General features: G+C 36.8%; 3 protein-coding genes across 3 annotated transcripts; 2 read left to right on the top strand and 1 right to left on the bottom strand.

Annotated features, from left to right (window-relative positions):
• The first annotated feature begins 336 nt into the window (after positions 1-336).
• LOC117302916 (nmrA-like family domain-containing protein 1) lies at positions 337-4,190 on the top strand. The gene is made up of 5 exons (XM_033786897.1): positions 337-399; positions 954-1,260; positions 1,950-2,190; positions 2,653-2,846; positions 3,091-4,190. The coding sequence occupies exons 2-5, from the start codon at positions 979-981 to the stop codon at positions 3,286-3,288; spliced, it is 915 nt and encodes a 304-aa protein (XP_033642788.1). The 5' UTR covers positions 337-399; positions 954-978; the 3' UTR covers positions 3,289-4,190.
• A 236-nt stretch (positions 4,191-4,426) lies between these two features.
• Positions 4,427-8,168, top strand: LOC117302918 (B-cell lymphoma/leukemia 10-like). The gene is made up of 4 exons (XM_033786899.1): positions 4,427-5,049; positions 5,649-5,943; positions 6,960-7,190; positions 7,904-8,168. The coding sequence occupies exons 1-4, from the start codon at positions 4,972-4,974 to the stop codon at positions 7,948-7,950; spliced, it is 651 nt and encodes a 216-aa protein (XP_033642790.1). The 5' UTR covers positions 4,427-4,971; the 3' UTR covers positions 7,951-8,168.
• A 433-nt stretch (positions 8,169-8,601) lies between these two features.
• Positions 8,602-11,591, bottom strand: LOC117302917 (OCIA domain-containing protein 1-like). The gene is made up of 2 exons (XM_033786898.1): positions 11,273-11,591; positions 8,602-10,684 (listed from the first exon to the last, which is right to left on the bottom strand). The coding sequence occupies exons 1-2, from the start codon at positions 11,537-11,539 to the stop codon at positions 10,121-10,123; spliced, it is 831 nt and encodes a 276-aa protein (XP_033642789.1). The 5' UTR covers positions 11,540-11,591; the 3' UTR covers positions 8,602-10,120.
• Between the last annotated feature and the right edge of the window lie 63 nt (positions 11,592-11,654).

Here is an 11,654-nt window from a genome sequence, read left to right on the forward strand (position 1 = left end):
AAATTGGAATCAGGAAAAAACAGATACACACGATAATGTGTGTAGGCCAGAAAACGGGGTTACATTTAGTCGCGGGCTTTCTGAATTTTGTTTTTCGGCGTTCCATACTACCAAATGCTCCGGAAAGTTTTATATTATAGAACATGTAGTATGTGTCGATATAAAAGCACACCTTTAATTATACTCCACAAACAAAATAAATGTTGAGTAATGTGAAAAATAGTAATAAAACAAATTTATTTTGTACAAATATTTTACAGACATTTCTAAAAGCAAAATTTAAAGAAACGCCAACTACACGTTTATAACTTATTGGATGAGCGTTCGTCTGTTTGTTGAATCATTACTCGATAATTGATTGATGCGTCTGTAGCAACGGGGACACCTGTCGTGCAAAGTGTAAGTAGAGACCCTTAAACAAAACATTTTTTAGGGAAACTGTTTGATCTAAAAGGGATTTTTTTTATGCAAAGGTTGCAGCTGTTTAACATATATGTTGAAACTTGATGTGTTTGATATGAGTTTTGAATACTGTTTTCAACAACAAGATATGCCATTGCTCGCACTCGGCAGGCAGTCAATGTATGCTGTGCCAAATGGAACGAGCAAGATACTTCTTCGTGATGATTTTTTTCAGTACAAAGAGTGCGAATAAAATATGTAAGATATGCCGATTTTTAATTTTTTTAATAATTAATTTCATAACGAAGGAGTAATGGCAGGTAGTTGTCTGATATCAAATCATTATGGAAAATTTTGAATAACTTTCTGTATGGCGCCACCACTTTTATTTTTACAAAAAGGGATATCTCATTGAGGTAAAATAGATACTATATTATTTCATATCGAATGAAAAAGTGGTTGCGCCATACGGAAACTTTTCCAAAATTTTCAACAGTATTGTAAGGTAATAAGTTTAATTTATTTATCATTCATCTATTTTTACATTGCAGTTAAATTTTGGAATAATCGTTCAAGATGGTGATGGTAATTGCAGTGTTCGGTGCCTCAGGCACGCTGGGAAACTCTGTGGCACGAGCATTATTGAGAGATTCAACGCACTTTCAAGTGCGCGCAGTGACACGCAATCCGAACAATCCTGACGTATTGGCCTTAGCAGACAAGGGAGCAGTCGTCATCAAGGCTGATATGAATGATCGGGAAAGTCTGGTTCCTGCGCTTAAAGGAGCAGACGGGTGCTTTGTAGCAACTAACGTACCATTTTCAGATCCGATGTGTCAGGAACTTGAATACCAGCAGGTGGGTTCACTTTACTCGTAGAACAGTAAGGTTGGTTCCACTATCATGGAGACAAATACTGGAACGAACCTCGATAGTTCTAGGAGAAGGTTCACAATATGAAATCAAGGGAAGTTATTATATATCTTCAAAAGTGACTACATGTATACGTTTAACGTGTAGGCCTGAAGATGAGAAGTAGAATCTGATGATGAAGAAATGTCATTTTGTGGGGTGGAAAACCCCACACGAGGAAAGCCACACTATCAAGGGACTGAAAACCCAATCCACATGCAAGGCATGGATCCAAAGTGGGATTCGAACTGAGGTCCACAGAGGTGTAGGCTGGGAAGTAGTATCAATATAAAGCCACTTTAATTCCTTGTAATTGAAATTCTTCATAAACCTTCAAATTTGCGATGTTATTAATCAGGCAGTTGGCAATATAACATTAAAATAGGATCTGGCATTAAAATTTTCAACAGAAATTCTTGTGAAAATTTCACCCCTGTTCTGTTTTGGCTTGTTTCTCCATACTGATATTTCCAAACAAAAACAGCAATATAAAATAAAATAGAATCTGGCATTAAAATTTAAAACAGAAATTTTTGTGAAAATTTCAACCCTGTTCTGTTTTTGCTTGTTTCTCTGTACTGATATTTCCAACAAACCACTCATTTAGCTTGATCGCGTCTCATATATTTTAACAGGGAGAATGCGTGGCTGACGTTTGCATGGCCATGAAGGTAAAACACATCGTCTTCAATGCTCAAAGTCACGTCAGCAAGGTCATCGGAGTGAAAGCCAGACACTACGACGCAAAGGCCTACATTAATGACTACATGAACGAAAGGGAACTTCCACTCACCAGTGTTATCCTCCCATTTGCGTATGAGAACTTCCTCGGGGAATTCAAGCCGGAGAAATACCAGCAGCATGAGTACACCATTGGTAGGTTTCTGGCATGTTGTCTGTTGCTGGGGGCTGATCTGGACTCCTCAGCCAGTGTAATTTTGTTCAATGCATTGTGTATCTGGATGAATCTGCTACTCACTGAAAAGAGAGTGAATGTTTTGCGTATTTAATGTGAAATATGGACTTGACAAACCAGCAGGTCCTGCTGGGTAATCACTTGAAAAAGGTTAAAGGGCAAACCCTTAATTGCCTTGTTATATTTTATGAAAAATAGAATTAGCTGTTGCAAACTGCTTACCAACCAAAAAGGCCTATTGTAAAAAATAATGCCCAAAATAGTTAATGGTCTGTTGTTTCCACCCTAGAAGAGTCTTTCTCAAAGATTTAGAAGAAAACAATAAAGAAAACAAAATTACCTGAAATGAAAACCAGCTTTTGTATTTTTGTTTTTATAAATAGTGAAGTTTAATCATAACTTTTAAATTGTATTATTGTCAGGTATACCTATGGGAGACCTGCCCCTCAGCATGATGAGTGTCAAGCAACTAGGGGAAGCAGTGTATTTCATCTTCTGCAACCGTGCCAGCACCGTCGGAAAAACCTTCTCCCTAGTTGGTGACAAGCTCACAATAAAAGAAATTGCTTCCACTTTGACGTCGCACCTCAGACCTAATGTTGTCAGAGATATGAAGGTAATTTCGGGATGCCCTGGGATTTTTTAATGCAATTCTGTCGCAAACATGGCTAACATCCAGTGAACAGGGGCTACAAGGAGACAAATATTTAAAGATGAAAATAACTTGGGGAGCTGAAGATTCAAAGGATACACCTATGTATTAGAAATGCAGAGTACAAAAGACAGCAAAAAAGAGTGAACAAAAAATATCTTAATTTCCTAATACCCATTTTCTTGTTTTCTTTTATTTTCTGAAACAGATTACACTTCCGGAATTCCAGAAGCAGAACTGTTTGAACCCTGGCAATGATGACATCACCAACATGTTTGACTTTTTGCATAAAGTCACCCAAAGGTTCAGCATTGAGACTTCAAGAAAACTAATCCCTGACCTTTTGACCTTTGACCAGTGGGTGTCTCAGAACAGGGAAACTATTTTAAAGCTAATTCTGAAATGAATTGTTTTCTAAGGTACAATTTGGCCGTTGAAAAAAAGGACATAGTTGGCCTCTGACAGGCACCCCCTGAACAAAGATTTTGAAAAATATGGAGACCACTTACCAGGATGGCTGGAAGGGCAAAGTTGGTAGAGCGTCCACATGTTAATTCAGAGGTTACAGGTTCTAACCCTGTTGTCTTCAATTTGTTTTGACCCCCAAATTTAATTTAAAATATCCTGTTCGTTTCCCTTGTCAATTGCTTTGATTAACTTTCAAACAATAAGCCACAAGGGAAACTGCGGGGTAAATTTAAAATGATGTGGGGTTGAGAAAGAGTGTGACTTGAACCACTGACCTCTGGATTGTTTTTTAAATTAAGTGCCAATATACTTGTGTCATATTCTGATTTCATTGGTTTATAGAAAATATTCCAACAACCGTCCAATTGTACGTCTCATTTTACATTTTTTATAAACAACATACCTGAAATTCAGATGTATATATATTTGTCAGCAATGATATTCATTATAAATGCGTGTTAAATGTACATTCTTTTTGTGTGACCATTGCAATAATAACGATCTTTCTAATTGTGATAGGACTAAAATTGGAAAACATGATGATTTTTAAAAGGATTCCAGCAACAGTGCAGAGGAAAATCATGTCCCAGAAAACAGAGGTGTATTTAACATTGAAAGAATTGTATAATACTAAATTGAATTAGTAAAAAGGTAAAGTAAAGACCTCATAAAATGATGCAACAGTTTTGGTAATTTTTTCTCAAATTGTCAAATTTAAAATTTAGATTTATACTGGTTTTTGTTAGAAAAGTATACTTTTTAAGGATTTCATGGTTAAATTTTGGCTTAACCTATAACTGTATTTGTATTTGTATATTTTGAATCATTATTTACATTGTATCTTGGCAATAAAAGATATGGTAAAATGAACTATAATTTTCAACTATTGTTTCACTTGTATTATGTTTGCAGCATTCTTCTTTGCAGAAAGAAATCGGTGAAAACATTTTATGCCCATTTTGCTGTCCATACAAAAAAAAACGCGGAACTAAATTATAAATAACCTCAACTGCTGTTCTATGTACACTGGCATTTACCACAACCTGATGAAACAGCCGTATAAAAAAGTCGTAAACAAACAATTAAAGAAAAGTTAGATTTCACTTCCTGATTTGCAATACAATTGTTTTGTGATTTGGAGAATCTGGACGGCTGAAGGACTAAAATTGGACTTACGGGAATTCCCGAATTATTTTCGGGAGATATTCATTGATAACTTCTTGTAAAAAAAGGTGATTCTGTGTACTGGCTATGTTAGTTTTCCATTACACAGGATCCGGAAATGTGGTCTGCCTTGCCTGCCCGCAGTTGAACTATAGGGACAACCAGGAAACCACGAACTCAAACTAGATTATAGCACACACAGACTGAATATTGTGACTGATTATTGGTGACGTGTGTGGTTCCGGCGGCAAATGTCAGAACTGGACAACTGAGTTCCAGTTGTCTTTTCTCTGGCACTTTCACAGTTACTAAAAGTTTAGTATTCCTTGTTTTATGATCTGTGTCTGAGTTGCACTCAACAATCACTTGAGGATATCCTGCTGATTTATCAACTGTGTTGTATTTATTTACTTGTTAAGTTCAACCCTTACTCTATGGTTCAACTGACTGTGGGTTTATGATTGAGACAATGAGTTCTTCAAATAGACGGGAAGTACTCCAAAATGAGGAATATCTTATGTTTCTTCACAACAGAGTAAGTTATGATTTTATTGCCATCTTGTCAAATAATTTTTATTGAAATTTATACGTCATCTATAACTACTAAAAAAAACCTATCATCCTATGCGGTTTCGTTCCGCTATCGTCTCCCATTACGGGAGAGACGATAGCGGAACGAAACCGCATAGTTCTAGGACTCAGGAGTAATCTATAACTTGGTGATGATTTAGTATCTTCATATGCGCTATAATAGGTTTACCATATCTGTAGAATATGTGGGGAAAATTGATTTGTTAATCTGTTTAAAATGTATGGTATTATTATTAGGTTTACCATATCTGTAGAATATGTGGGGAAAATTGATTTGTTAATCTGTTTAAAATGTATGGTATTATTATTACTTTTGTTATTAAATAAATGCATAAATTATATTCATGTATTTATTTTTTGCTCATGTCATGTGTTCATTAGTTTATTTATTTGTTTTTAAAGTACTCAAAATTATACAATATTTATATTTGTTTAGTGCTTTACTTAAATCTCCTAGTATAATATAAGCCTGATAAATCAAATAGCAATGGTATGTAACAAATGTTTTAAGCAGTATTTTTACATTTTAATTTTTCCTGACAGTTGCTGGATGATCAGAGAGACTTCCTTTGTAAAAACGGACGGATCAACCCGAAGCATCACTATCCATACCTCCGAACAAAGCAAATCTTAAACAGAGAAACCTGCGCAGAGATTGACCACGTCGTTGGCCCGACAGCAAGAGCCAACCGCTTCATTGACGAGTTACAGAGAAATGGCAGCCCAAGAGCTCTCGTCTGTTTCCTTGAGTCGCTGAGAAGAGACGGGACACAGATATTTGTTTTGAAAAAACTTAACCAAGCTCTAGCCAATATGAGAAATGACCTTCCACTCATGGGTAATTTCATTTTTATGTCAGTTTATCTTTTTTTCTTTCAAAGTGGCTGAAATTTGTCTTCACTAGTTGAGTTTTCTGTTTTGGTGGTGATAGTTTTTCAGAGATTATTGTTTAATGGTGTACCATGCATTGTTGTTATACTTCGGGTGTTGTTGTTGCCTTGTTTGTCTGATTTTACTTATATTTGTTTTGTTGGGTTGGCTCTGGAGGTGGGAGAATGTCATACATTGCATCCTTTATTTAGCACAGTAACTACTGACGCATTTCCCCACAAGACAAAGTACTATGGAGTTTGTAAACTTTTTCATCAACAACACTTCCACAAAAAAATTCCCTTTTTTCAAGAGCTTGTTACAAAGGAAAGTTCTTAAGAATAAGAGCTTGTACATGTATTTTTTTTATCAACCTCACTTTCACAAAACAACTTTCCTTTTCCAAGGGCTGGTTACAAGCAAAGTTCCTAAAGAGTTGGTACTCTTTTTCAATTACATCACTTTCACAAACAGACAAAATTCAAGAGCTAGTTACAAAGACAATTTTTAGTGCTGGTACTCTTTTTTTTATCAACATCACTTTCACAAAAAAAAAACTTCATTTTTTTCAAGAGCTTGTTACAAAGAACAAATTGGAGTTAGTACTCTTTTTTTCATCAACACAACTTTCACAAAAGTTTTTACTTTCTCAAGAGCTTCTTACAAAATGTCTCTCAAATTAGATTTGTGACCATAAACCACCAATGGGCTGTAAAGTTGACACTTTTACTGTTGTGGGCTTAATGCATTTTTGGAGAGAGTGTGTAATCAGCTTCAAAATGATACCATCCACATTTAAATCAGACTTTTCTTGACGAAGTTATGATTTCTCTAAGCCACCTACTTTTTTATTCAGATTTCTCAAAGTTTTCTTGAAAACCCAAACAATTTAATAGGCTCTGTAATGTACAAGTGCGACTTTACTGCCCATTGGTGGTGGATGGTCACATTTAACCAAATTAATGTATTATTGTTTTGTATCAGATGAGTTTCAAAGTGAGTGTACCCCAGAGTTACAACATCAAACGTCAAGAGAGTTTGAAGAATCTTCCATTCCGTCTGAGGGGGAGGGAGAAGTAAGCGGAAGTTCCCTCGAGGAGGGGCAAACAGCCTTTACCACTACAAGTTCAACACTTCTAAGACCGGGGGATCCTGGGGCACCCCCGCTTCCCACTTTTGAGGAGCTGACACAATTTCCTAGCAGTTCAACTGTTGGTAAGTGCCCCGGGACCAATTTCACAGCGATGCTAAGTAAAACAATTTGCTTAGCAGGAAATTTCTTCCTTGATGAAAACATTGTTAGCACAAAACTTCCATGTGTTTTTTAGGATAAGCAAACAGCAGCTGAACACCATACCAGTAACAAGGAAGACACTTCATGCTAAGCAAATTGTTGTGCTTAGCAGCTCTATGAAACTGGGCCCTGGTACTGATAATGTTGGTTGGAGGAGTGGAGGAGTTTGTTTCATCTGTGGTCTCCTTGACAATTTTATATAATTTTAATTTTAATAATTGCTGTTGTTAGAGGGAAGGTTTTGTATGCTATTAATAAAATTTCAGAATTACTCTAATATATAGCTGGTTTCCAGTAGCACCATATTGCATATCCACCTTCTTGGTAGGTTATGTTCTTACATAATACAACAACACTGCAACTGTAACACAACTTATTTAAAAATTTGCTAATTGCCAACAGTGCTTTTAGATTTTCTTCAAGTTTCTTGAACAAGGGTTGTAGCAAACATAAACAAACATTATAGAGAAACTATAATGTCTTTGGAAATTGGAAAAAAATGCAGATGATTTTCAGCCTGGCGGACATCATCTGCTCATGATTACCTCTGGTTAAGTATACAACATTGTAACTTACAACAACAGGCAAAACAATTTTACTTTCATTGCATTGGAATTCTCCTTTTTTTTTCCAGATAAAAGTGCTGACAGGGGAGATGATACAAATCTATTGGAAAAATAAACTCGAGAGAATGAGGTTTTTCTTTCTGCCGACACACATCTGGTCAATCTGTTTAAATAGGTAAAGAGTAACTTTGATTTTCCATTTTCCAAGCAGTTATTTGGTACAGGCAATATAGTCTCAAAAGCTATGTAGTTTAATGTGCCTTAAAGACACTGGACACTATTGGTAATTGTCAAAGACCAGTCTTCTCACTTGGTGTATCTCACAAATGCATAAAAATAACAAACCTGTGAAAATTTGAGCTCAATTGGTCGGCAAAGTTGCGAGATAACCATGCAAAGAAGGAACACCCTTGTCACACAAAGTTGTGTGCTTTCAGATGGTTGATTTTGAGATCTCAAATTCTACATCTGAGGTCTCAAAATCAAATTCGTGGAAAATTACATCTTTCTCGAAAACTACTTCACTTCAGATAGAGCCGTTTCTCACAATGTTTTATACTATCAACCTCTCCCCATTACTTATTACCAAGTGAGGTTTTATGCTAATGATTATATTGAGTAATTACCAATAGTGTCCACTGCCTTTAAACTATCTCAACAAAATTAACTTGTTAACAAAAATCCTACAATATTAGTAAGATAGCTAGCTTTGCTGTTATAAATTTAACATTTTATTGAACACCACAATCGATCCCATCCTTTTAAAATGAATGATCAGTTTATACTTCACATACATGCATTAGGCCTAAAACTTAAAAGGTTCTGAGCAGAGATGCTGCTTTTTCAAATTCAACAAAAACTACTGGGCTCAAGTCGATTTCACAGATACATAGCTGAGATTAATCTTAAAAAAACATATTGATCATAATTTTGCCAAGGAAAGTGTGATATTACAAGATAAATTATCATTATACCAATTATTTAAAGGCTGGTTTATAGTCAGTCGCGCAAGGTCGCACGATTGACATCTTGACCTGCGATCCTAAACAAACACAGTTATAGTCATTGCAGAGTCGGCGTGAAAGCCGCTGAAAACAGCGCCCTCTTGTGATCTACCTTCGCAATTTAGCCAACGATTTAGATTGCGAGTTAGGGCCCGTGATAGCTAATACAATGTGGGGGCGTTTTTTTGTAGCGGAGATGCAGAAGAACAACCGCGATCTAAGACTTGAATCAAGTTTAGCCATTTATTAGCTAACTAGCATTATTTTAATTTGATCTTAAATCTAATTTTTGTATTACACAAAATTACAGCTGTTTGTAGGATGGCAGTCCAACAATGATAATGTATTGGAAGACTTAGTAGTATGGTGTCTGTGTTTTGGTCTGGGGTTAAAAGGAATTGTTTTACTAGGGTTGTCGTTGTAATTGCAAATGAGCTGTCTTCATACATTTTTCTTGATGTACTAAACTTTTATATATATAAAGAACAACATTAAAAGAGCCTGATTTTCTTAAAATTTGTATTTGCCTTCTAAAAAGTTATTGTCTTCACTTAATTGACCCAATTGACCTGACGTCATCATCAGCATAATCTTGGTGGCCATTGTTACTGTGCGTTATTCAGTAAAGTGAGCATTTCAGGTGACGCGGCCTTCAAACAAAACCAAATGACCACCATAATGTTGAGTGTCAAATCGAGGTGTCTTTTGAGCAAGACACTCTTTTGAAAAAACTACTTTGCCAAACTGTTACACATTCAACATTCAACTTCGCTTTTGAATAATTTGAAGTGGGCGCAGCAATGTGCCTCTGGTAAGGGCAACTCTGATGGAGAAAAAGTAAGTTTGTTTTGGAACCTTGCAGAGTGCACGGCAGCTAAGGCACCGGGCACCACAGCATAAATGCAGCAGGGATTCATGGCAATAGGGGACTTTTGGAATGCTTGGTGGCAGCAGACTTACCAGGTAAAATCCATTGTTCTCGATAATGTGCGCGTGTTCAGAACTATGTAAACAATGGACATTTACCTGGTGAGTCTGCTGCCACCTAGCGTTCCAAAGTCTCCTATTGCTATGGGCTCTGTGGGTTATTTTAGGCCTCCATTCAATGATGAATACTTATAACTGATATTTTCCCATTCTAGGCTGACCTTGGTATCGTAGATTTAAATCGCTTCATCATGCGTAAATTTCTTTTAAAACTAAAAAGCTGTCACAATCACTTGGAAACTGAGAGGCATATAAAGGATTGTCTGTAGTCTCCTCTCCTGTTTTCCCCTCTATTCATTCCATTTCATCTCCATACTTGTTCTTCTTGATTGCCCCACTCGAAAAGGGAAGTTCTTTTTCCTTCTTTACTTTAGGCTCTTGTGGGCGTGTTTGAGGGCGGGGCTGGTAATGGCCAGGCATCACCTGGGTGTATTGGGAAGGATGATGCTGCCGGTTTTCCCGTCGAAGATCTTCATACGTCTTTGTCATCTCTGGTCGCTTCGCTTCAAGTTCCGGGTCGGCGTCGTTGTTGAGCTCAAAGTCAAAATGATTATCCATGGTCTTCACATTACTTGTATCGATGTCTATGTTTGCACGGTAGTCATCATTGGCATTAAAACTTGAATAGGAATCACTGTTAGATTGGGGGCTACTGGTACCCTCCACAGGATCGTCATTACTTGACTGGAAGCCGGGTAGTTGCAACCCAAAGCTTCCGCCTTGACCGGAGGGCATACCACCACCCTTTCTGAGCATTTCACCGATGGGGGAGTTTTCTAGCCTGAGAAACTTTTCTTTGCAGGTATTGACGTAGGAGATTTTGCCGGCCATGTAACCAATGATGGATCCAAAAGCAACCTGACGGGAAGTAAGGTTTAAAAGAAATGCAAGCAATTCAAATGAAGAAAAAATAAATTACATACGTAAGTATAAATATTAAAAAAAAACATAAATAAAATACACAAATGCAAGTAAAAAGTAGCCATGTATTTGTTTGGTGTCAGTTTGTTGCGCAACAAACTGTGGGGGCTCCGGCTGAGAAAAAAATACATGTCGTATCCAAATAAAATTAACTTTTTTGAGCTTGCTGTCTGGGCCATTGCTCAATATGCAATTTTAAATATCAAAATAGTATCAAGACATAGCATTCATTCAGTTCAGCTGTAAAACAAATTTTAATTTTAAAAAACCCAGTGATTATCATATACAATGAAAGAAAAACAATTGTTGTATTTTGTATTACTTTGTAAAACTTTTTTGATGACAATTAAATAAAATGACAGTGCCACTGCCAGTGACAGTATTTCTTTGTCAATTCTTTTTTGCTATTTTACTTTTAGTTTTAGTTTAGTTCTGATATTTTCTAGGCCTAGCTAGATCTCGATTAAGATGGTGATTTTCTACACTTGACCAATTGTTGTTGACCAATTCTGATTAATAAAATACCTTTGGAAGTGAGCCAAATCTTCCGAATCTTGTCCCTGTCGTTATGGTGCCCCGTGTGATGAGTGTTTGCGTCAGCAGGCCTGCGCCGAGCGCAAGGGGCAGGGCACGGTACCAAAAACTCTCCGATTGACACTGGAGCAAAATCCGCTTTTCCTCCTCGTTCATTTGATAACTCTTTTGAAAGTCAGCATTCCTTCCACCACGTGCATGTCTACCTTGGTTCGAGGGTTGGTTTGGTGGCAAATTTGGGTCGTTCCGGTTAGACATCTTGGAAGAATTTGGCAAAATTTTTCAGTTCACGTTTACCAAGTTTGGGAAATCTTTGTAAAGATAACGGTCAGGCTGGTGCATCATCACGCGCCTGGATCTAAGTGATGTGAAG

This window comes from Asterias rubens, chromosome 19, assembly GCF_902459465.1.
Source record: "Asterias rubens chromosome 19, eAstRub1.3, whole genome shotgun sequence".
In the NCBI taxonomy this organism is placed as follows: Eukaryota; Metazoa; Echinodermata; class Asteroidea; order Forcipulatida; family Asteriidae; genus Asterias; species Asterias rubens.